This window comes from Maniola hyperantus, chromosome 27 (genome assembly GCF_902806685.2).
Source record: "Maniola hyperantus chromosome 27, iAphHyp1.2, whole genome shotgun sequence".
Classification (NCBI taxonomy): Eukaryota; Metazoa; Arthropoda; class Insecta; order Lepidoptera; family Nymphalidae; genus Maniola; species Maniola hyperantus.
In genome coordinates, this window is record NC_048562.1 from 1,377,452 (window position 1) to 1,404,510 (window position 27,059).

General features: G+C 39.5%; 3 protein-coding genes and 1 long non-coding RNA gene across 5 annotated transcripts in view; 3 read left to right on the forward strand and 1 right to left on the reverse strand.

Annotated features, from left to right (window-relative positions):
* The window catches only part of LOC117994799 (protein KTI12 homolog), a 239,271-nt gene that overhangs the window by 142,832 nt on the left and 69,380 nt on the right, over window positions 1-27,059 (forward strand). The window lies entirely within an intron of this gene.
* Window positions 1-27,059, forward strand: part of LOC138404328 (uncharacterized) — a 201,959-nt gene that overhangs the window by 66,877 nt on the left and 108,023 nt on the right. The gene's annotated exons all lie outside the window — the stretch shown is intronic.
* Window positions 2,551-10,839, reverse strand: LOC117994557 (coagulation factor IX). Its single transcript, XM_069508038.1, has 8 exons — window positions 10,011-10,839; window positions 9,337-9,529; window positions 7,954-8,071; window positions 7,067-7,196; window positions 5,881-6,001; window positions 5,108-5,355; window positions 3,466-3,573; window positions 2,551-2,729 (listed from the first exon to the last, which is right to left on the reverse strand). The coding sequence occupies exons 1-8, from the start codon at window positions 10,837-10,839 to the stop codon at window positions 2,551-2,553; spliced, it is 1,926 nt and encodes a 641-aa protein (XP_069364139.1).
* Window positions 17,985-27,059, forward strand: part of LOC117994790 (serine protease 33) — a 46,615-nt gene continuing 37,540 nt past the window's right edge. Inside the window, exon 1 of one of the 2 annotated variants that reach the window (XM_069507938.1) lies at window positions 17,985-18,789. In XM_069507938.1, the coding sequence (XP_069364039.1) occupies window positions 18,096-18,789 (694 nt within the window). In that variant the 5' untranslated portion in view covers window positions 17,985-18,095. The remainder of the gene's footprint in view (window positions 18,790-27,059) is intronic. The other variant, XM_069507939.1, reaches the window with a different exon arrangement.

Here is a 27,059-nt window from a genome sequence, read left to right on the forward strand (position 1 = left end):
CTCAATTCGACCCTTTTTTACACCGATTTTTTCGAGGGCTCTGGACCGATTTGCAAATTATTTTTTAATCAACAGAGGATGTTTCCTTGGTAGTCCCATAAAAATTTCTGGATCCAACTCCTCAATCCTGATGCTGCAGGATTACTGCCCGCCTAAGTTATCAAGATTCAGGTAGTGTTTGTTCATAGTGGGTTAATGTTGTAGGTACCAAGCAACGACCTTATGCTTGGACTCCGAGTTCTAACTCCTCAACCCTGATGATGTAGGGGTACAGCACTCCTAAACTATAGTGATTATGGAACTACGGATGATGCAATATTATTTTTGGTGCTAAGCATTACACCATTGGATTTCGGATCCCAACTCCTCGATTTCGTCTTTCGTATGTTGTTTCTAATCACTTAATCTTGGTTTTGTAGTGACCAAATCTCTGACAATCAGTGGCGGATTATCCCTAAGGCAATTTAGGCACGTGCCTAGGGGCGCGAGATTACGAAGGGGCGCGTGCGATCATGTAGAGTTGGGTTTCTATGCAAAATCTTGGAGTGACCGCCTCTTCTTTAATATAGTAAAATGTGAAGTCTTCACTCGTTCACTTCGTATAATCACCAGCTACCAGCTTCGCAATAGGCTAGTTGACCCTTTTTTTAAGTAGGTCTTAAATGGTTAATATTTGTCCTATTAGATCAAAAAAATTAACACTATATTTTTTTGCGCCCTAAAAACCGTAAAACTTTAATTTAAAAATATATTTTTCTTAGACAGGTGAAAACACTGTCGGCCATGTTTGGCCGATAGATTATCTGTGCTCTGACGTCATGCATTTGTAAACAACAGCACAACCTCCCAAAGTTTAATAAACATGACTTCTATACTAGTTTACATGAAAAATATAGTAATTATCGTTATTGTATCATCCGAGAATGTAAAAAAAGTAGATAATTTAAAGTCCTGACAAACTTTTACGGACTTTAAATTTTATATATATGGATACTACGTTAGTCCACGCGTGACATAGGGATGACATTTCTTTGTTTACATATTTAATGACGTCACATCATGGCTGACAGCGTTTTCTGCGTTTCAAATAAAAATAAAAATTGTATTTTTTTAAATTGGATTTATATATCCATCCTGCGTTTTTAATAATTGTTATTGATATATTTCGTTGTCTTAAGCAAAATACTATAATAAATAATCATTTATTGGACGAAATTAGATATGAGTCAAGTAGCCTATTATAGTACGTGACAGGTCGAGAAGGCAATCGAGGAGGAAACGCCCCCACATCCTAACAGCCCCAACGCTAACCCCAGTGCGGGTGAGCGTGGGTTACGTGCGTGTGGGCGGGGCATCCCCCCGCCTCATACCCCGATTGACATCTCAACATGCCGTGAACTATACGATTCATCGTTCTTTCGAAGTTAGTATTTTTTTTAATATGGCTGCTAGACGGGCGCCTATGAGATCCTTACTTAGGGCGCTCTCGACATTTAATCCGCCTCTGCTGACAATTAGCTTAGGAGATTGCAGTCAAGGGTTAACTTGTATCTGAATAAAAAAACATTTCGCGTAGTTGGGGCACTTTATGATAACTGAATCTTTTCTGTTACATTAAGTTTCCTAGTGGCCTTGTTTATGACAAGTACAGCATAATTTACAGACGTACTCAGAGTCACTTAATCGTTACTTAAGTTTAGTTATAACTCTCACATAAATCTGTCTCGTTTTAACTTCATCTTAAGTAACAATAAGCGACTCTGAGAACGGTTGCTAGTCCCCTAATTATGCATTATTTTATACTTGTTGGGGACTTCGATGGCTCCTCGTGATTGTGTTTTAGTAAAATAAACTTCCACTTTGTGAATATGGTTTATAATGAGTTAAATTAAATTTTATCAGCGCACGTCCGGCGTGCGCGCACAAGTTCTCGAACAAGAAGTGATGGGCCCGCCTGTCGAGACGTCCGCACACACACATGCACACACACACCACGACGCGTTCCTAGCGGCGCGAACATCCTCCCGGCCCTTGAAAGGCAGTTTCAAGAGCAAGAAGCTGGCAACAGGCAGATCCGATTAAGGGCCCGTCGCACAATGCCCTGAGCGGTGGAGACGTCTGCAACTCGGGCACACCATCAGCGCCGGGATGCAATAGGCTACTTGACAATTTTTTTAAGTTGGTCTTAAATGGTTAATATTTGTCCTATTATATCAAAAAAATTAACACTATATTTTTTTGCGCCCTAAAAACCGTAAATATAATAACCCAGGGTTATACTGTTGTTTACAAATGCATGACGTCAGAGCACAGATAATCTATCGGCCAAACATGGCCGACAGTGTTTTCACCTGTCTAAGAAAAATATTTTTTTAAATTAAAGTTTTACGGTTTTTAGGGCGCAAAAAATATAGTGTTAATTTTTTTGATATAATAGGACAAATATTAACCATTTCAGACCAACTTAAAAAAATTGTCAAGTAGCCTATTGTGTGTGCATCGATTCGCCAAGTGACCGTATCTCTGACAATTACAACAAAATTATGCTACTCAAATGTCAATATAGTTAGCGACTGGACTGATGATGTCTTTGATCCAGTTAGTCGTGGTCTTCACGTTGTGGTATATGCCTGGCTGGTGGTCCACACCGCAGCCAAAGCCGGCTGAGGTGATTCCTACGAGGTAGTACCTCCCACTGTCTAGTACTATGAGAGGACCGCCGGAGTCTCCTGATAAATAAATAATCATTTATTTGCAAGACCGTTGGTACAAAAAAGATGGAAGTATACAATATAAAGAGCCCATAACATTCGATTAAATTAATACTGTGCAAATATTTTTTAGAGAGAGATCAAAAATTTAAACAAATGAGATGACATACGGTGGAAAAACAAAGATGTTTTATTTCAGTTGGCTGTAAGACAACATTCCTCTTTGCCTTCTCTTCAACTCTTTACGTCCACTTTGATCACCCATATCCATACCTCATATTATAAATGCAAAGCTGTGTTGTCTGTCTATCTTTCTGTCTGTCTGTCTGTGATAACTTTCACGGCTCTACCGCTTAAACAATCTTGACGATATTTGGCACAGAGATGGCTTGTATCCTAAAAACGGATATACGAGTATGATAGTTTTTATATCTCTGAAACCGAAAATTTTCTCCGTGATTTTTAAAGCACTTGAATCCACGTGAACGATTTTTTTTTAAAATAGATATAGCGAGCAAACGAGCAGGCGGGTCACCTGATGTTAAGTGATTACCGCCGCCCATGAACATTTGCAGCACCAGAGGAGCCGCCGATGCGTTGCCGGCCTTTTAGGAATTTGTTGGTCCGCCCCTTGAATAACCCCATGTTTGCCGGCATTAGGCAGATTTTTATAAAAAAATGAAGTTTTGAAGACAAAAAAGAGTTACCGTCGACCACTCGACACTCAGAAATTCAAAGAGATTAAATATGTTACCCAAGCAAGCATCCTGATGTCCGTCGGAATGTCCAGCGCAGATCATCTCAGAGTGTATTTCTACCAGGATTTGTTTGCTCTGGTGCCAGTTAATACATTGCTCTGTGCCTGAAATAATTCATCACATAATTTTCACAGAATTCCCCTCAGAATAAGGACTGTTAGAAGTAGCCCTATTGTGACACTTACTGTTAGAGCGAGATAGTTAAATGCATTTAAGCTCTTGTTAGAACGTGATATAATGATTATGTTTTGTCCTTATCACCGTGGCCACTTTTTTTTGTTTGTCAAAATGTATTTGTACGTGAGTATTTGACAAGCAACGTGAAATGTAGAAGGAATGACATTTCACTAGTAAGAAAATCTGCTTGAGCGAGAGGGACTGAGGGGGCCACGCTAGTTGCAAATCTGGACATATCTGTGGAATTCCCTATTAACATTTTTTTTAATGTCTGACAGGTTTGCGCTTGACGACGATCATGCTTAACAAAGCAATGGTGAGGTCTAAGTTGGAGGCGTATAACTTAGAATATACTTCTATTTATTTTCAGTTGTACAATAAACTACCGGCATCATTGGCTGACCGAAATCTAAATATTAAAACTTTTAAATATAAAATTAAAGAATTTTTACTACATAAAAGATACTATTCCATTAAAGAGTATTTAACAGACACAAATTTATAATAAGTTGTAGCATTTTTTTATAAAGAGTCTTTAAATTAAATAGTATTGTATTATATTGTTAAATCTAGTAGATATGTATAAAATATAATTATTAACTGTATAAAGATAAGTAATAATAGATAATTCAATTGTAATTTAAGTCAGTAAGTTGGTTTTTTTTTTTTTTTTTTGCATGCCATAATATGGCTATTTGTGGTGAAACTTTAATAACTGTAACATCTGTATATACATACATACCCACATGTGCAATAAAGAATATTTGATTTGATTTGATTTTATTTTATTTTTATTTATTAGGAACACACACAATACATTAATTTAACACAAACTACGACACTTATAGACAAACACAGGCTGATAAATGTATCTATAAAAATGTGTACACAGCATTTGCAAAATATCTAGACAAATAAAAAGAACTTAACTAACTATAACTAACGTAAGCAAGTTATACGTTCTAGAATATATCTATTCGGCAGGAAACATGGACGTCGGAAGGGCAATTCACACCTTAGCGATTGAGCAAAAAAGGTTTCGTACAAGTAAATTATTATACTTACCATTGCTTGAGGACCAAGGATCTCCTGATGTCTGATATTTGATCACGTACAAGCATAGCTCTCTCCATCGCCCGCTCAAAGACTCTGAGTTTTCTTATGAGGCTCATAGTTAGCGACCATGTCTCGGATCCATGTCATTATTGGCAATACGTATTGCTCGAAGACTTTGGTCTCCAAACACTGAGGAATTTCGGACGAGAGGACATTTTAATAGACAGTACACTTACTTTATATAGGAACAGTAGCAGTCTAAATGGTCCCAGTCTCAGCAAATTGGTCCCAGTGTGGCCATTGCTCGCATCGGTCTTCCCCCGTCCAGCAATCAGTCCCAACTTCCCCCGTAGCTCTATTTTCATATCAGGCAAGCATATCGACAGGAATCAGGATGGTACTTACTTAATATAGGAACAGTAGCAGATCTCAGTAAATTGGTCCCCGTGTGGCCATTGCTCGCATCGGTCTTCCCCCATCCAGCTATAACTCCTGACTTCCCCCGCAACTCTATGTCCATATCAGGCAAGCATATCGGCAGGATATGAGTGGTGTATGTGATAGGGCGGGATAGTCTCAGTAGTGCTATGTCATATCTGTCAGGCTGAGTCATCCGGAATTGGAACAGAGGATGAAGAATCTTTTGGACAACCCTGAAAACGAAAATTAATGAATCAACACTTGTACTCTGAGAATATGACAGCCTTATTTTTATAATTTTTATTATAGTATTTTTACCTACACTTAAAAGAAATTTCTAAATAATTTTAAATACATATCAAAATTTGTTACTTGGACAACAGATGGACAATACAAACCACACAATGGAAAGGACCAGTAGGCAAAAGGTGTGTTGGAAGGCCATCCAAACGGTGGGCTGATGAGATAGTACAAACTGCAGGGAAGAACTGGTTGTATCTGGGCAAGGACAGGGAGAAGTGGAAGAGGTTGGAGGAGGCCTTTACCCGAAACGGGGCTCATGTTCCATAAATTAATACAAAAATTAGCGTTCACTTACTAACCATACTAATCTAGGAAAATAAGTAAAATTGTACTTACTAACAAAACTAATCTACTATGTAACTAACTAAGGAACACGAGAATAAATGGCTTTTTTATTTTATTTATTTATTATCAAAATTTGTCGTACGTAAAACACTATAAAAATGATAAAATACCCAAGTTTTCTCGCAGTGTTCGTCCCAGAAGCAGTGTCCAGAGCCCCGAGCCAGATGGCGATATCCCGCGGCCGCGCGCGCGACACGCAGTGTGCGGCCGTCGCGACGAACCATTTCGATACTGGAATGATATAATAAAAGTCTGTTAAATATACGTACAAATATGAACGGGTTGCGAAGCTGAAGTGGCAATGGGCAGGGCACATAGTACGTACAACCGATAGACGTTGGGGTCCCAAGATGCTGGAATGGCGACCTCGCACCGGAAGACGCAGCGTTAGAAGGGCCCCCACTAGGTGGACGGACGACATCAGACGAGTCGCAGGGAGCCGCTGGATGCAGGCGGCGCAAGACCGTGGCGTGTGGAAGTCCCTACAAGAGACCTATGTCCAGCAGTGGACGTCTATTGTTTGATGATGATGATGACAAATATGAAAACGTTGATAGGAGCTTCATATTCGTGCCTTTTGGTGTGGTGACCTTGGGGCATTGGGGCCCGGGGACTCGAGCTCTTTTTGAGGAAATTTCGAAAAGGGTTATCGAGTCAACCATGGACCCGAGAGCTGGCAGCTACCTTGGTCAAAGAATTAGTTTGGCCATCCAAAGGGGTAATGCTGTCAGCATCTTGGGTACAATGCCTCGCTGCGGTGGTCTTAATGAGGTTTTAGATTTAATTTAGTCTTAATTTTTTTTTTTTTTAATTTTAATTTCGATTTAAGTTTGTTTAATAGGATTGTCTATAACTTTTTAAATCTCAATCTTGCAGCTAGCTTATGCCCACATGCATGTGGATTATATAATCTTCCCTATTTCACCCCCTTAGGAGTCCACTTTCCAAAAATTCTTTCTTAGCGGACGTCTACGTATCTGTATACCAAATTTCAGCCCGATCCGTCCAGTAGTTTAAGCTGTGCGTTGATATATCAGTCAGTCAGTCAGCTTAATCCATACTTAATATTATAAATGCGAAAGTGTGTCTGTCTGTCTGTCTGCTAGCTTTTCACGGCTCAACCGTTTAACCGATTTTGACGAAATTTGGTACAGAGATAGCTTGCATCCCGGGGAAGGACATAGGCTACTTTTTGTCCCAGAAAAACAAAGATTTCCCACGGGATTTTTAAAAACGAAATCCACGCGGACGAACTCTTGGGCATCCTCTAGTCAAGAATAAAAGGGGATGACTTACTCAGCACACCCCCGCATTGAAACTCCGATATCCTGACATGGGCTTGCCAGGGGAACTCCGCGAATCTCGCCTCTCTTCCACCGATAATCCTCTTCTGCAATATCCTGGTCGAAGGTAGACCGCATTCAATCTGCAAAAGTAAGGTAACAAAGGCATTAAAACTAGATTACAACATGGGGTTATTCAAGGAGCGGACCAACAAATTCATGAAAGGCCGGCAACGCATTGGCGGTTCGTCTGGTGCTGCAAATGTTCATGGGTGGTGACCGACAATCATTTGACACACCTAGCCTCATCATCATCATCAACCGATAGACGTCCACTGCTGGACATAGGTCTCTACTCTCTTGTAGGGACTTTCGTACGCCACGGTCTTGCGTCGTCTGAATCCAGCGGCTCCCTGCGACTCTGATGTTGTCCGTCCACCTAGTGAGGGGTCTTCCAACACTGCGTCTTCCGGTGCGAGGTCGCCATTCTAGCACCTTGGGACCCCAACGTTTATCAGTTGTTCGAACTATGTGCCCTGCCCATTGCCACTTCAGCTTCGCAACCCGTTGAGCCGTCGGTTACTCTAGTTCTCCTACGGATCTCCTCATTTCTGATTTGATCACGACCTATGTATTATGATGACCTACTTTTAAATAAATCCACGTAATGGGAGTATGAGGCGGGAGCCCCGCACACCCGCACGTCACCCGCGCTCGCCCGCACTGGGTCAGCGATTGTATGGGCAACATATTATGTACTATACCTCCCATTATGCACGGGTATCAGGCTTCGAGGCTCATTATTTTTTTGGTACATCTACATGTCATAACTTTAGCTTGCCGGGATGTTACAGACATTGTCTCACACCTTGTTAGATAGAGTCTGTGACTAAAACGAACCTGGCTCATGTCTTCATCGACTCTTCGCCTAAACACGTTGGTAGGTACAACACTCCTCTGAGGTACTTGACGCAGTTTTGGCGGCACCACCTTGTACCTCCAATCAGAGGATGGGATCCTGAAATTGAGATACGAGTAAGATGAAATGGTGAGCAATGAACACAGACCTACCACCTATAAAACGCCTAATAGCTGGACACCCCCGATCGCAGAGCTTAGGCAGTTGCTTAGCATAAAAGTCGGCCCGCACCCGTTCGGTACCCTCATTCCGCAGATCGTCTTGATTACGTGACATGTGAGTCCACCAATCACAACAAAGCATTCTCCCTTGTCCCCCGTCAACCGGTGCACCCTGCTGGATGGGATTGTTCGCGAGAAAGAGGGTCCGGTTTACTACCAGGACCTCGTTGCTTCGGCGGAAAACTTCGGCAAGCTACGGGAGTTCGCGCACCACTGGCATAAGAGGCGGAACAGCTCGGACCGTGATCGTGGACCAGTGGGTGTTTGAGAAAGAATCAGGACCGTGGGGCTCGCGGGGATCTGCGTGTTGTGTACGTCTACCCCAGAAAGACGAGAAAGACCAATTAGGGACAATGACAGGAAAGAAAGATTTGTAGGGAGTCAAGAAGGCGCCCCGGGAAAGAGCCACCGAGCAAGTACCGAACGGGCGCCCTCCCGCGTTTCGGCCCGTATAACCGCGAGGTTGGTGGGGCCATTTGAGGTGGTGGGTTGTCCCCCGTCTACATTTTACGATTTTGTTTTCATGCAAAACCTAGTAAGTATATGCGTACTCTTGAGGTTGAATTGTCTGTGGCAACGAACAATGAGCAAAATGATTTCACGGCTTTACGTGCTCTTCGAGGGAGGAAGTATGGAAAAAGCCAACCCCCAAACTCCAGACCAGCACTGAAAATTCTTCGAGACATGACCACTTGTTGGGGAGCTAATCGAAGGACCGTAAGAATAATCAAAAAATACGAAAATAGGATGTTCAGTTGCTCAGAGTTCCTCAAAATCTACAGCCTACAAAACTGCCACTTACCGCTTGGAACGTCCAAATATCACCAGCACACAAATTGATGAGCACAGCACAACACAATTGTCCACCGGTGGGGTAAGCGTGGGATTAGATAGTTTTTGTAGATTTATCACGCACGGCACTATAAAGAGGCTCTGATTTTGTGCAACCGTAACGTGACGGTGACTTGCAATCGACAGTTTTCTAATGCATCGCAATGACGTTTGATGCGAATATGGCGGTGCTATCCACCAATCAGGATAGTCCGTTGTCGTCGCGAGAGCTTGTATTGCCAGCTGAACATATTGAAAAACCACTGGCTTTACTGAATACCACTCTATATAATTAAAATGTTAATTTCTTACATATTATCAAAGTCATTTCTCTCAAATTCTGGTGGTAGACAGCATGAGAACAGCCAGCTACTGCCACAGCCTCGAACCCTGGTGCCTCCTCGAATCCAGCATGATAGGGAAAGGGTACAGGGTCGCACCTCCACCCCTATGGTACAGGTGGTAGGGTACCCTAGGAACGATGCTAGAACTCTGCTGGTTAGACCTGGAATGAAAATTTCTTGGTGTTATACCCTACTTAGTTTGTTTATCTGTGGCATCTTAAACTCCCTAATGCTTGATCCGATTTTTATGATGAATTTTTGAAAGATTATTTACCAGGGGGGTAGGACAGACAAAGAGACAAGTTCAAAGTTTTCATAAAACGTAAACTTATTGAAAAATCCTATTACAATGTAAAGGATTATTTAAATGATAAGAAAGCTTAAGAATGAATTGCTTCACGGCTTTGTGATAGTTTTAAGAGATATTGTAAAGTGGTGATAATAAAAACAATACCCGGCTGAGTTTGTTGTGGGCTATTCTCAGACTTGGGCGCGTTTGGAATTCTCGTAGCTTTAGTTTTAAGTTTGCGTAATAATTATCACCACTATATCTTACAAATCCAACAACCGACAATCAAAAAGAGTAATTTATTACCTATTTTGAATGAATTATTTGAATTTTGAATTTTTGAACATACTCACTTTCTGCATCAGTCAATCCGACGATATTTGAAATGATGAGCGGTATTAACACCGTACACATCCGCCATCTTGATTCTTGTCGCCATTTTGTAATACCAAATCTATTCTTTCTCTTCTGTTCCACTTCTTCATATGAATTTCTATTACTAACTTCACTTTGCTGAAATTTCTTCCTTTTCTCTATCAGTCCCGTACTTATACATCTATTGATAACTTTGCGATGTCGATTATTCTTCTTCTCTTGTACTTCTGTGTTTTTTCTGTTGCTAACTTCATAATTATTTTCAAATCTATTCTCCTTATCTACTACTATTTTTATGCTTCTGTAACTATCTTCATGCACATTCTTACTCTTCTGTAAGTTCACTTTATCTGTATGTGTTCTGTTGATAACTTCATCATCCTTTTCACGAGGTTTCCTTCTGTTTTTTAAATTTTTATGTGCATTAGTTTTGCCACCAACTTTATGATATTTAGTATTAGTCTTGCTTAAGATATCTAGTTTTATTTTGTTGCTAACTTCGTGATGCTTTGCAATTTCATCCTTTCTTTTTTTATTATTACGTATGCTTTTGTTGCTAGTTCCATGGTTGTTCTTACGTCTCTTTAAAACCTTACCTAAATGTATTCTCTGTCTAGCTTCACAGTGTAGACTATTATTCCTTTTTACTATGACTATGTCTTTCCCAGTGCTTCTATTACTGCTAACTTCATAGTGATTTTTCAAATTACTCTTTCTCTTGTTCAAGACGTTATGATTATGTGTTCTGTGCCTAACTTCATGTTGTTGAATCGATCCCCATGGTCCTGCATCGTTCACCGATGACATGACGTTGTGGCATAATATTCAAACATATCGCAAGTTGCTATTTTACAGATATTTTCACAGAATCCTGTAACAAACAATTTTATCTATACTTCTATACTAATACTAGCTTCTGCTTGCGAATTCGTCCGCGTGGAACACATAAATTTCAACCCCCCACTTAGCCCACTTAGGGGTGGAATTTCAAAAAATCCTTTCTTAGTGGATACTAGTCTTCACAAAGAACACACCCTCCAAATTTCATGTCTCTAGGACCAACGGTTTAGGCTCTGCGTTGATCAGTACCCTTATTATAAATGCGAAAGTGTGTTTGTTTGTTGGTTTGTTGGTTTGTCCTTCAACCACGTCAACGGAGCAACGGATCGACGCGATTTTTCACACGGGTATATTCAAAGATCTGGAGAGTGACATAGGCAACATTTTATCCCGAAAAATCAGAAAGTTCACACAGGATTTTAAAAACAAATCCACGCGGACGAAGTCACGGGCTGGTATTTATATAATTAGCGCATAGGTAGATAATATATCTATATGTTTTATTTTTCTTTTTATTATGATGACGTATGGGCACAGCCTACTTGGAGGCTTCAACAATTAAAGCGAAAGCGGTGATGCGTCAATGCGCTTTTGGGACGCGATGTCTTTCATAGTTACAAACAAACACTACTCTACTATCTACTGTAGATATATGGATACAAATCCCAGCAGGGGTTGGAATCTCATAATTTCTAAATCTCTGGTCTGGTCTGGTGAGAGGCTTCGGCCGTGGCTAGTTACCACCCTACTGGCAAAGCCTCAATAGCTCAACCGGTATAGGAGTGGACTGAAAACCGAAAGGTCGATGGTTCAAACCCCACCCGTTGCACTATTGTCGTACCTACTCCTAGCACAAGCCTGACGCTTAGTTGGAGAGGGAAAGGGAATATTAGTAATTTAATATGGCTAATATTCTTTTAAAAAGAAAAAGCCGTACCGCCAAGCGATTTAGCTTTCCGGTACGATGCCGCGTAGAAATCAAAGGTGGTACACCTTCCAGGTTAGCCCGCTCCTATCTTAGACTGCATCATCACTTACCACCAGGTGAGTATGCAATGCAGTCAAGGGCTAACTTGTATCTGAGTAAAAAAATTTTTTATTTATTTCGTTCTATACAAAAGACTTCAACGGGCGTAAGGCGCTTCGTGAATATATCATGAAATCTTCTCTATATATTATTACATATCAAAATGAATCGCTGAATGTGTTGTTGATCGCAAATTTCGAGAACAGCTGAACTCTTTTTCATAATATTCCTTGAAGTAGGTACGAGGATGGTTCTTACGGAGAGAAAAATTTAAAGTATTAATTTTTAAATTAAGAATCGACTGTTACGCAGTAAGAAGTTCGCCGGGTCAGCTAGTAAATTAATAAATTTAATATTTTCCGAAAATCAAAAACTTGAAATTTGAAACATAGGTTCTTTCTAGGGGGTACGTATCAGATAAGAAAGGATCTAACTAAATTCCCCCCCCTAAGGGGGTGAAATGGGGGTTGAAAAGTTATGTGAAAATCCTATGTTTTTGAAGTTAGAGATATGAAAATTGGCATTTAGGTATTCTGGGTTCCATGCCTTAAGGTGAGACTGAGTGAGTGAGGCCTTTTGCGGCGGGAAAATCTCATGAGAAACTAGAAATTTTACGCGGACGAAGTCGCGGGCAACTGCTAGTATATACATAAAAGGAAAAGTTGACTTATAGATCTATCAATGCACAGCTCAAACCACTGGATGGATCTAGTTGAAATTCGGTGTGCTATTATGACGTAGGTATCCGATAAGAAAGGATTTTCAAAATTCAACCCCTAAAGGGGTAAAATAGGAATTTGAAATTTGTGTAGTCCACGCGGACGAAGTCGCGGGCATAAGCTAGTATTATAAGTATATAAAAATTGTCGTTTCTTGTAATACTCAGTAAAAGTTTCTGACAGGTACTTTATAAAGTCTTTGTAATGTAAATAAATGAGTGTCAGTTGAAGAATAGAAAGATTTCTGTCTGTCGTGTTATTTTTCTTAGCTTTCTACATAATGAGCAGACTATACTTCTAGAAATAAAAAAGGAAAAGGTGACTGACTGACTGACTGACAATGATCTATCAACGCACAGCTCAAACTACTGGACGGATCGTGCTGAAATTTGGCTTGTAGATAGCTATTATGACGTAAGCATCCGCTAAGAAAGAATTTTTGAAAATTCAACCCCTAAGGGTGTGAAATACGGGTTTAAAATTTGTGTAGTCCACGGGGACAAAGTCGCGAGCATAAGCTAGTCTTTTCATAATTTTATTATACTTACTTCATCATCAACATGATCAACTCATCGCCGGCTCACTACAGAGCACGGGTATTCCTCTCAGTATGAGAAGGGTTTGGCCGTACCACGCTGGCCATGTGCGGATTGGCAGACTTCACCCACCTATGAGAACATTATGGAGAACTCTCAGGTTTCCTCACGATGTTTTCCTTCACCGTTAAAGCAAGGGATATTTAAACTTAAAACGCACATAACTCCGACAAGTTAGAGGTGCATGCCCGGGATCGAACCCCCGACCTCCGATTAGAAGGCGGACATCCTAACCACCAGGCTATCACAGATTTTGTACATGAACTAGCATACGCTCGCGACTTCTTCTGCGTGGACAACACAAATTTCAAATCCCTATTTCACCCCTTTAGGGATCGAATCAAAAATCCTTTATTAGCGGATACTTACGTCATAATAGCTATCTGCATGCCAAAATTCAGCCAGATGCGTCCAGTAGTTTGAGCTGTGCGTTGATAGATCAGTCAGTCAGTCAGTCAGACACCTTTTATTTTTATCTATTTAGATATAAAAAAACTCCTCTCAATTGAATCATCTCAAAAGTGAGTAAGGAAAGCTGACAAAAGTAGGTCACTACTGTCATCTTCATACAACCAACTAACCCGATTAAACGGCGAAAACAGGCTTTGAGGACTTCACTCACCTCAGCGCCTTTCACTTTTAGATCTAAAAACACTTTCACTAACTTTATCACAAACAAAAATATTTTCAGAAACAAAACATCACTTAATTATTTTTAAACAAATGATCACGATATTATAAAAAACCTTGAGACAAAAAACGGACACGATGAAGAACCTAAACGTGACAGATGTAATGCGTTCGGAATTTGAATTAGCCGGGAATTGGATTAAAATATAAATAGAAGGTTCGTTGTTTGATCCGTCAGTAGCGTGTGACGTTTGGTGGTGGACTGTAGCTCGGTTTCTCAAAACTGGTCGCCACTCATGCCGGTTCCACGGTTTCGCTGTCGCGATTTTTACAGCTTGAGTGAAGCCTTATTCACATACGACGCGTGGCGGCAGCGAATCCTACACGTTGTCAAGACTTGGCCGTAGCTGATGCGCCACGAATTCCTACTTGTCCAACGGGGCCCTTATAGAATCTTTACCCATGTTAGCGTGTTTGTTTCTTGGTTTGTCTGTTTGTTCTTCAATCACATCGTAACGGAGCAATGCTACGAGGGTTCCAAATGCACCCAGTTCTGAGAAGAGCCTAATAAACACTAATAACCGCCATAAACTGGTAACACAGTACAATGTCATCGGTATTAAGTACACAAATCATTTGTTGGAATAAATATCTGGTTTTATAATAATACTAACTGCCCCGGCGAACTTCGTTCCGCCTAACAGTCGATTCAATTTTTTTAAATATTTCTCTTCGTAAGTACCATCCTCGTACTTCAAGGAATATTATAAAAAAAGAATTAGCGAAATCGGTTCAGCTGTTCTCGAGATTTGCGATGACTAACACATTTAGTGATTCATTTTTATATTATAGAAGATGGTTCAAAAAGAAGTAAGTCTTTAGTCATAAAGTTGCGTGAAAGTAGCCGGCTGTCTTTTCTTTATGTAGTAAAACTTAGTAGATATTTGTGCTGTCAGCATGATGTCTTATGGTACCTTTGCCGTCCCATGTTTTCTTTGACCAAGGCCTTAACGGATTAATGTTTGGGCCGTATCAGAAAGTATGCAGTTGAGGAAAAATTTAATGATAAGTTTAATCGAATGACTCTGATAGGCAAGCTAAGTATAATATGTATGACGGGAAAGAGTCATATGCTTTCGATTTTACTCTGTAATTAGAGAGTGTGTACTCTAATCAGAGATATCCTCATAAGTATAATCGTAAGTAGTAATAGCCTAGACGTCGGCTAGATACGGGAGGTCGCGGGTTCGATCCGGACCTCTTTTTTTCGGAGTTATGTGCGTTTTAAGCAATTAAATATCACTTGCTTTAACGCTGAAGGAAAACATCGTGAGGAAACCGCCTGTCTCCATGATGACGACCTCCCTGGCACAGTGTTAAGCGCTGTGGTCTTATTAGTCGGAGGTCCCGGGTTCGATTCCTGGCAGGGGTTTGGAATTTTATAATTTCTAAATGTCTGGTCTGGTCTGGTGGGAGGCTTCGGCCGTGACTAGTTTACCACCCTACCGACAAAGCCGTGCCTCCAAACAATTTAGCGTTCCGATATGATGCCGTGTAGACACCAAAGGGGCTACCAAACTGCTCTTTCCAGGTTAGCCCGCTACCATCTTAGACTGCATCGTCACTTACCACCAGGTGAGATTGCAGTCAAGGGCTAACTTGTATCTGAATAAAAAAAATCAGAGATATCCTCATAAGTGTATGAATCTATCGTAAGCGGTGATAGCCTAGACGTTGGCCTTCGATACGGGAGGTCGGTTTAAGCAATCAAATATCACTTGCTTTAACGGTGAAGGAAAACATCGTGAGAAAATCTGCATGCCTGAGAGTTCTCCATAATGTTCTCAAAGGTGTGTGAAGTCTACCAATCTGCGTGTGTGCCTGGGATCAAACCCCCGACCTCCGATTAGAAGGCGGACGTCCAAACCACTAGGCTATTACAGCTTGTCATCAGCTTGTATCAAGCTAGTCAATAAATTAAATTTAAAAAAAGTAAACTTTGCTCTTCACACGGATGTTGAGTCATTCCCACGGAAAAGTTTTAACCAAGTAGGTAATAATTTGAAGGCGGTTTTTTGGCGCCATATTACATAATTATCAAAATGGCGGTAAAAAGTGGGTCACGATAAAGTGAAATCCGAGCCGGTGCGATGTTATATCCATTAGCCTTTCCTACCCAGGCATTTAAGCTTTTTTTTGGGTGCCGTATCTCAAAACGAAAAACAAAACACTTATAGGATCACTTTGTTGTCTGTCTGTCTGTCAAGAAATCTAAAGGGTAGTTCCCGTTGACCTAGAATCATGAAATTTAGTAAGTAGGTAGGTTTTATAGCACATGTAAAAGGGAAAAATCCGAAAACCGTGATTTTGTGGTTACTTCACAAAAAATTACATATGTTCATGAAACAATAATTAGTATTTTTAACTTTCAAAGTTAGCTCACTATACCAAGTGTGGTATCATATGAAAGGGTTTTACATGTACATTCTAAAACAGATTTTTATTTATTTTTGTGCATTATAGTTTTTGATTTATCGTCCAAAATGTCGAAAAAATACAACTCCTGCAGTAAATACCCTCGCACTTGGCCGTTTTTTTTAATGAAAAATAGTTGTAGATCCTACTCATCTTACTTACTAATTAGTATTGTAAAATAGTTGTAGATCCTACTCATCTTACTTACTAATTAGTATTGTAAAATACAAGATGATGCCCGCGACTTCGTCCTCGTGTATTTAGGTTTTTGAAAATCCCGTGGGAACTCCTTGATTTTTCGGGATAAAAAGTAGCCTATGTCCTTCCCCGGGATGCAAGCTATCGCTGTACCAAATTTCGTCAAAAGCGGTTGAACGGATGGGCCGTGAAAGGCTAGCAGACAGACAGACGGACAGAGAGACAGACAGACACACTTTCGCATTTATAATATTAGTATGGATGTAAAAGTTTGGATGGTTGGATGTTTGTTAATCCTTCGCACTGTGAATAACTAGACCGATTTGGCTGAAATTTGGAACGGAGATAGTTTATTTTCTAAATTAGCATAATAGGTGGCTACTTAATATTTTCATCTAAATATATAACAGGAAAAGGTGACTGACTGACTGACTGATCTATCAACTTACAGCTCAAACTACTGGACAGATCGGGCTGAAATTTGGCATGCAGATAGCTATTATTATGATGTAGGCGACCGCCAAGAAAGGATTTTTGAAAATTCAACCCCTAAGGGGTGAAAGGAAGTGGCGGGCATCATCTAGTTTGCATAAATTCTAAGAACGTTTTTAAGACTAAGCAGATTTTTTACGGTGAGTAATCGAAAATTAATGGAACTAACCTAGCTTTATCTAATAATAATTACTGTTCAAATCATGCCCACGTGGAATGGTGTCTAGAATATTACTGGCTGTATTTTTGCACTGAACAGCCAGGCTGATCCTTTGCGCAAAAAATAGTAATGAAAAATAGGGTATGATTTTTAGAAAATAATATTTATGAAGCACCTCAAACTCGTTGAAGTCTTTTGTATCGAACGAAAGTATCAAATCAACGCCATCTATACGCAAAGCACAACATTAATACTCTACGTATAAAATATTCCAAGTAAGAAAGCCTTTTTCAAGATGTTAGAAAAAGGCTTTGACGGAGAATTTTAAACGAAAACAGTTGCAGATGGCGCTTCTATAAAATAACTACTTTTCAAACATCAAACACGTTTGTCGGTCTGTTTGTTTATCCCATTGTTTCTACAAAATTTAACGATCCCTTGACCCCGCGATACAGCTGTTGTCACAGTGAAAATGAGTAATTTACAAAAATAAATGGTTTGGTTCATGGGAAAAAACCCCTTCTTATTCTGAGAGGCGAACCTTGCTCAATAGGAACCCAGCGATGGGTCGACGATGATGATGCTAATTTAAAATTTAAAAAAAAAACCCGGATAATCCAAAAATGACGTCACTCCCAAAACACGGTTGCCCAGCAACGCTATCACGAACGGATTACGTAAAACCTCACGACTGTAAACCTTTACGTAAGAATCGCTGGCTCTAAAGTGGGGGCCGTCCTCCCATGCAGTCCGTATTCTATACCCGTCTTACCAACACGCGCGGAACTAAAACAATGACAATTTCATGACAAAAAAAAAAAGTAACAACAAAAAAAGTCTGTAAAAAAAGTGTAAACTAAAAAACGCGTGTAAAAAGAAAAATGAAAGTGAATTTATGAAGAGTGCATGTCAGTGACCGTTCTAATATGTTTGCCAACGGTTGGAAAGTGTTTTTAATCGTAGCCGCGTCGTGTGCAGTCGGCGAACCCAGCCGTGCTCTAACACTATACCAAAAACCCAGAACATACCCCATGTTTATCCCGAAAACCCGCAGAAAATATTCCCGCATACTCTTCCTTGACGACGAAGAAAAAAACACGCCTATAGGCTTAGGTGAAATTGATTTAACACAAAAATTCGATTCAAAAATCAAGTTCGACGATTCAACGGATTACGAATTCACTTCGCCAGATACAGATTTAAAAATAGATGGGAATGAAAGGTTTTATGAATTGCAAAGGTTACGACCGAGTTTCCCAAAGTTTTATCAAGGCAGGTTTAGTCGTCCCTACGCGCCGAATTTTGGTTTCGATCCGTACCAATCTTACGCTCCTCCGAGGACGGGTTTTTACGGACCAAACGTTTTGAGTAATGGATGGAAAGCGCGGAGTCCTCGTGTAGTGTTTCCGTATACTCCGGAAAGTGGTTCGAATTCCGTAAACGCGGTGAGCCCCGTAAGTTCCGTAAACCCTGTAAATTCCGTACAAACGAACTCGCACAGTGGTCCGAACTTCAATGACAATGTTGTGTTTCGTGAACCGAATTCCGGGAATGAGATTGGCGCGGAGGAACAAACTCTTCAGGATATTTCTTCCGGAGCGGACGCTTTTTCGGAAAGAGGTGAGTTTTTTTGAAAATAAAAAGGTATTCTGACACTGTAAATCTAATCTCTAATCCAGTAAATATAGATGAAAAGTAATAATTAAAGCCTCAACGGTTAACGAAGTGGACTGAAATCCGAAAGGTCGGCGGTTCAAACCCCACCCGTTGCACTATTGTCATACCTACTTTTAGCACAAGCTTTACGCTTAGTTGGAGGTGTAAGGAAATATTTAGTCAGCATGATAAACTTGGCTATTAATCTATTTTTTTAATCTAATCTCTAATTTAGTAAATAAATAAATAATTATAAATAAGTAATAGTTAAAGCCGCAATAGCTCGACGGTTAAAGGAGTGAACTGAAATCCGAAAGGTCGCCGGTCGCCAAACCCCATGCGTTGCGCTATTGTTGTAGATACCTACTCCTAGCACAAGCTTTACGCTTAATTAGAGTAGAATGAGGAATACAAGGGGAAGTAGCCATATAAAAAAGAAAAAAAAAAGAAAAGAAGGTTATTAAGTAGGTATCACTAGTAAAAATTGTAAAAACCTAGAAGAGTCGAAGTTTCGTTTGTAAAGCGGAAGGATCGGTCGTATCTAGTGCGTTGATAATTAGTCCGTCACCTTTTATATATAAGTATTTTAGACTTACATGTTTTAACCTCAATAGCTCAACCGGTAAGTGGACTGAAACCGAAAGGTCGACGGTTCAAACCCCGCCCGTTGCACTGTTGTCGTACCTACTCCTAGCACAAGCCTGGCGCTTAGTTGGAGAGGAAAGGGGAATATTAGTCACTAGATGATGCCCGCGACTTCGTACGCGTGGATTTAGGTTTTTAAAAATCCTGTGGGAACTCTTCAATTTTCCGGGATAAAAAGTAGCCTATGTCCTTCCCCGGGATGTAAGCTATCTCTGTAGCAAATTTCGTCGAAATCGGTTGAACGGTTGGGCCGTGAAAAGGTGGCAGACAGACAGACAGACACACTTTCGCATTTATTATATTAAATATGGATTTAACATGGCTAATATGCTATTTAAAAAAATGCTTTTTTTTATTCAGATACAAGTTAGCCCTTGACTGCAATCTCACCTGGTGGTAAGTGATGATGCAGTCTAAGACGATAGCGGGCTAACTTGGAAGGGGTATGGCAGTTTTTATTAAACCCATACCCCTTTGGTTTCTACACGGCATCGTTCCGGAATGCTAAATCGCTTGGCGGCACGGCTTTGCCGGTAGGGTGGTAACTAGCCACGGCCGAAGCCTCCCACCAGAAAGCTTGGTGTAGCAATGCAAGGCATACCTAATGCGTAGGTATCATATAGGATGTAAAGAAGCATTGATGTCTAGGCTTTATCGGAGCATATTTTCTTAGATTCGACATTCTAATTCTGATCAAATTTTCTCGATCGATTTTCTCGAATTCGATCGGGTCAGTGCACAATCGCTCTTATTGGTTACTGTTGCCGGAAATTCCAATTCTTAAATCAATAGAATCCGTGGGAACAGCTTTTCTTAACAAATAATCACAAGACAATCGCTTAAGTTTCACTTTAATGGAGGAAGTGTTGGGAAAAATGATTGTCGTTTATGTTGTGATGAATGATGATTGATGGGTGTGATGATCACGTGATGATTGATGATTGATCTAGTATATTCTAGAGGTCTTTTGACTTTACTACTCAAGTATTAGAGGCGCCGGGATAACCTAACTGGGAATGTGTGGTACAGCTTTAAAAATAAACGTTTTTTCTTCTTTCTTCTTCTTCTTCTTCATATTGTAAGTATATAATACTAGATGAGGCTCGTGACTTCGTCCGCGTAAGTTTCGGTTTTTAGGGTTCCGTACCTCAAAAGGAAAAACGGAACCCTTATAGGATCACTTTGTTGTCTGTCTGTCTGTCGGTCTGTCAAGAAACCTGCAAGGTACTTCCCGTTGACCTAGAGTCATGAAATTTGGCAGGTAGGTAGGTCTTATAGCAGACATTAGAGGGAAAATCTGAAAACCGTGAATTTGTGGTTACATCACACGAAAAAAATTGAATTGTGGTCATGTACTAATAATAATTAGTATTTTAAATTTTCGAAGTAAGATAACTATATAAAATGGTGTAGCATATGAAAGGGCTTCACCTGTGGATTCTAAAACAGATTTCTATTTATTTTTATGCATAATATTTTTCGATATTTTATCGTGCTACAGTGCGACAAGCCTCTCTTGGAACTTGAAGGGGGGCGCTGTTGGAGTACAAAGGCTTAGAATATTCAAACAAAAACAAAGGGGATACTTGACGGAAACGTTAGTTCCGATTTTCGCCACGCGCCAAGATAGTCTTATCGCACTGTAATAGCTCTAAGTGTTATTGTAACATTTAATAAAAAGGAATTTGTATTTAAAAATAAATTATTCCATGCAGTGAGCTTGGGAACTCTCGAGGTGAACTCCTTAACTAGGCTCTGAAAATTTCGACAAAAATTCACGCTTGTCAAAGAAAAATCGACCTTATTTCTAAACTGACAACATAATAATTAAAATCGCTACTATCCTTCATTTGAGTACACGCCACATTTTGTCACGCAACTATGAAAAATGAGAGTTATTTGTCCAGCACGCGAAATTTAACTTTAAACAGCTTTACATAAGGTGTATTATCAAACGCGGAAAGGCACAATCAATATTATTTTTATGACCACACGTTTTAATTATTCCAAGCGATTTTTCACTCTATTTGTTAATACAATAAAGTTTAATTTCGTTTGGTTTGCGTAACATCAAAATTTAATTTTACAGTCTCGAATTGTTTTCCCGTTTGCTAACACTTTTTCTATTCGACACGTGAAAGAGTTAATATTTCGCAATTTCTAACATATAGGAAATGAGTTATACGATAGGTACAGTGTATTAACGTGTACCTATTTAATAGATCGATCGCTCCAAATAATTGGCATCTAATCTAACTAACCAAGTAGGTAGACGCCAGACGCATCTTTAGATTTCCTTTACAAAGTCGTTTCCCGCCTTCTGTCGCTATGTAAGACGCTTAGATCTTTTAAACTACGCAACGGATTTCAATGCGGTTTTGGAATAAAATAGAATAGAATAGAATGGAATAGAATAGAATGGAATAGAATGGAATGGAATATATTTTTATCCAAGTAAACTTTTTATGAGTGCTTTTGAACCGTCAAATTTACCACGCAGTTCCTACAGATTACAGTTATGATCAATAGATTCAAGAGAAAGGTTTCTACGTATTAATTAGTTTAATATTGTTTTGTGTTATTGATTGCTAAAATCAAAATATTCTCATGGGATTTTGAAAAACCTAAATCCACGCAAATAAAAAAATGACGTAAAATCATGAATGTACTTGGTAAATAATGAATTATTCTTTCAAGCATATCCTTGTCGTTACTCGTTTCGTAGCCTACCTGACCATGACCTGCACCTCGATTACGGGAAAACTGCATCAATCATCATTACAATCACAATCGTTGTGATTGGCTGAATTTATGGTATTCTTGTTGCAACAGTACATTGTAGCCAATAGTAAGCGAGCATCAATCAATCAGAGATGATTGCGATCGTGACATTATAGCTGTCATTCTACCGCAATCGAGGTGCAGAATACCAAAACTGATGGGATTTAAAAACTGTCGGTTATAAATTGATATTGGAGGTTTAAAGACTTTATCGTTAAACTCTAGGATCCAAATACTCAGCCCTGATGCTGTAAGGAATTGAATCATAAATCGTGGTTATCACCCGGATTTTTAAAGAATCATCCGTTTAAATGGTTTTACGAAATTTGGTACACCTTGCATCCCGGGGACGGGCTACTACGGATATGCTAATTTTTGTCCTGGAAAATTTAAAGTTTTCACGGGAATTTCAAAAACCTAAATCCACGCGGATGAAGCCGCGATCATAAGTTAGTACCTAAATAAAATATTTTGTTCTGTTGTTTTGTTTGTTTAATAAAGTATTTTGTTTTTTTCATAACTATAAATCCTTCTATAAATCTATAAAACCTTTTATAAGAACCTCAATAGCTCAACCGGTAAAGGAGTGGACTGAAAACCGAAAGGTCGACGGTTCAAACCCCGCCCGTTGCACTATTGTCGTACCTACTCCTAGCACAAGCATGACGCTTGGAGAGGAAAGGGGAATATTAGTCATTTAACATGGCTAATATTCTTTAAAAAAAAAAAACTTTCGTGAACTGTGAGCTATAGCTTCAAGCTATTGAAGCTGCATTTGACTTTGGGGTCCTTAATGGTGTATTTAACGCATGACGTCATTATGGGCCAGTTAAGGCTAAAACACGGTCATTAGCGGACTTTCTAGATTCACTTTCGAGTTGCGCAAGATGCTCTTGTCAAAAACAGCTGACGTAATGCGTGACGTAAGCGACTTAGGCCCGTTTTGGCGGCAAAAAGTGCACTGAACAATTTGTTAGGTAGGTATATAGGTCGATTCGGATTTGACCGCATTTTTTATAGAGTTGACCACACTATGAAAGAAAGAAAAAAACGTTAATTTTTTTAAATACACTTCACCAACTTTATACTTACTACTTTTTAAGACCCCCACTTTTTCGGGTGCAACATCCCCCATATTGATTTTGTTCATTTAATATATTAAGTACAGTGCGACAAGGCCCTCTTGGCACTTGAATGACATTGACAGGAGGGCGCTGTTTGAGAACAAAGGCTTAGAATATTCAAACAAGAACAAAGCGGACACTTGACGGCAATGTTAGTTCCGATTTTTGCCACGCGCCATGATAGCCTTGTCGCACTGTAATATGATGCGTACAAAATGAGTTCCCACGCGCCATTTTAACATTATGTGTCAACTGTCATGTCCAAAGTAAGATTTTAGTCCTTATTTTAAAAACGAACCGTACTTTTGACGTGATAGTTGAAAATGGCGCGTGAGAACTCATTTTGTACGGACGTCTAAACGGATTAGTATGGATGAGTGAATTGTGCTGTAAAATATAAATCAATGCTTTCATCAATTATTAGTTATGGCAACAGTAACACTCGAGTGGGTACGAAAACTATGCGTGGATTTTCCTTTTCAAATTATGAGGTTTTACTTTATGAAATTACTAACTTCTGACACAGGAGTAGTTTGCCTACTCCTAAAAGAAGGCTCCAACCTCCTACAGCTACTATAAACTCAAGTTATTAAAAAAAAAAAAAAACAATCTGGTGCCAGCGACTTCGTTCGCGTGGATTTAGATTTTAAAAATCCCTTGGGAACACTTTTATTTTCCGGGATAAAAAGTAGCCTATGTCACTCTCCAGGTCTTTAACTTTAACAATACCCATGCCTGCTGTGATAGCCTAGTGGTTAGGACGTCCGCCTTCTAATCGGAGGTCGGGGATTCGATTCCGGGCACGCACCTCTAACTTTACGGAGTTATGTGCGTTTAATTAATTAAATATCACTTGCTTTAACGGTGAAGGAAAACATCGTGAGGAAACCTGCATGCCTGAGAGTTCTCCATAATTTTCTCAAAGGTGTGTGAACTCTACCAATCCGCACATGGCCAGCGTGGTAGACTATGGCCAAAACCCTTCTCACTCTGAGAGGAGACCCGTGCTCTGTAGTGAGCCGGCTATGGGTTGATCATGATTATGATGATACCCATGCCTAAATCACGCTAATTCGTTGCTCCGTTGGAACGTGATTGAAGGACAAACCAACAAACCAATAAACCAACAAACCAACAAACGAATACACTTTCGCATTTATAATAAGAGTACTGAGGGTACTGATATAGGAAACACTGTAAAATGTAAGCCCCATGACTCCCATGTACAGTACATGTCCCATGTACATCGGCTTTTAGAATGACATTTCGGCTTTGTAGAGCGTTGTCTCTGCCACTCATACCTATATGACGTTTTGTCGGTCTCAACGACAGAGACAGTGCTCTACAAATGGAGTGTAAGAGAATACATTACTGGAGAGTGACATAGGCTACTTTTTATCCCGGAAAATCAAAACTTTCCCACGAGATTTTCAAAACACAATTGGTACCTACCTACTCAAGTAGTTTTCATTTAACCGTTATTTTTTATGTAGGCCGCAAGAATTTCGTCGTAATAAAATAGACAACGGTTCACGTTACGCAAGTTAGTTTGTGACTATGTTTATAATATGTTTCCCGTTACCTACTGGAGTGCAATGATATGTTGATGCACATATGCGTTAAGGGGAGGCAGTTTTACCCTTGTTAATTTCTACACTAGATGATGCCTGCGACTTCGCCGTTCGGTTTTTTTTAAATCCCGTGGGAGCTTTCCGATTTTTCGGGATAAAAATTGCCTATAGGTATAAATTTCCGGGATGCAAGCTATCTCTGTACCAAATTTTGTCAAAATCGGTTGAACGGTTGAGCCGTGAAAAGCTAGCAGACAGACAGATAGACAGACACACTTTCGCATTTATAATATTAGTATGGATTTGGTACAAAAGGACAGAGGCTACTTTTTATCCCGGAAAAACAAAGAGTTCCCATGGAATTTTTAAAAACTAAATCCACGCGGACCAAGTAGCGGGCATCCTCTAGTTTATAATATTAGTATGGATGAGTTGTGGGCACGATGGGCATGCCCACAACCTTAATAGACTTGTGACGTCACACTTTCACGGTCAAGCTTGTATTTGTTTAATGTAAAATGTATACAAGCGTTTAGATAATTTGATACCATTTAAAGTTGTAAAAAAATCACCAAAATCGGTTTGGTAGTTAGGAGTTTAAATGTGACACTGTGATGTGCAAGCAAACACACATTTACTTTTGAAATTTCCAAGAGCGATTTTATACATTTATTAATTTAGCCTTCGCCTACGGCTTTGCCCACGTGGAACTAGGTATATAAGTACAAAATCTTTTTATTTACTTTATTTTATTTTTATTTGGAACACATACAATACATAAATTTTACATATACTACGTCACTTATATACAAACACAGGCTGATAAATGTATCAATAAAATGTGTACACAGCATTCGCAAATTATCTTGGCAAAATAAACAGTTGGCAAAAAATCAAAAATGTGGTCAAGCGTACCTATACCTAATGAAAAAAAATAAAAAAAAATCTTGTCAAATAAAAAGAACTAATATTATTATTATAAGCATTAATCTTGGTCAGGGTGTCACATTATTTTGGAAACATCTTTATAGGAATGCGCTGTATATCTATTATCGATCATGAGCGAGTTCATACTCCGACTCGCACTTAGTCGATTTTCGGGTGACTGTGCCCACAACACAACCTTGTTTGTGTGGGAATGAGTGTAATATTTTATAATAAAATTCCACAAGCAATTTTAGACTTGCCTTTACACAAGTTTAAAAAATGTGTTAAAAGTATGCTCCTAAAAAAAGCATATTATACAGTCGCAGACTATGTAAACGATAAAAAAGCTTGGATTTGACTCGCTCCAGCAATGCACGGGGCTGCAATGGCTTGTATAGTACGGTATAATAACATTGTAAATTGAAAAATTAAAAAGAGCAACCGCTGAGTTTCTTGCTGGTTCTTCTCGGTAGGAACGGCATTCCGAACCAGTGGTAAATTAAAACTACCTGACTATTCATAAGTACTTGTAAAAAGTTTACATGAATAAAAAAACATTCTATTCTATTCTATTCTATGGATCCGCGCCTGGATGCGTGTGTATGGAGCAAGGCGCTGCTGCGTCGAGTCCAAAGCGCAGCGCAGCGTTAGTGGAGTTGGACCTTAAACCTGACAGCTACTGCACTTTACCGGAACAAAAAAAAAACTGCTCATACACACTTCCCCTTAAAGATTTCACTGTCACCTGCGTTAGCACGTACGCACAATACGATATCCGTCTCCCTCGCACTTATATAAACAACGTACACAACTGTCTCTCTCCAACTGTAGATTCCTTAACATTTCTCGTTCCTGTAAATTACAATGTCATTGACTCCCGTCGAGCAATTCATAAAGGCAGACATACACATGACTACAGTACGCGGCAGAAATGTAATGTACATCGACCTTTAGACGGAGATAGCAGATTTGTAGAGCATTGTCTTTGTCGTTGACATATAACAATAAATGAAAATCTATTTTACAATGAACAGGTAAAGACCTTTCATATTATGACACCTCACTTGGTATAGTCATCTTACATCTATCTTACTTTTAAAATACTCCCTTATAGGATCACTTTGTTGTCTGTCTGTCTGTCTGTCTGTCTGTCTGTCTGTCTGTCCGTCTGTCTGTCAAGAAACCT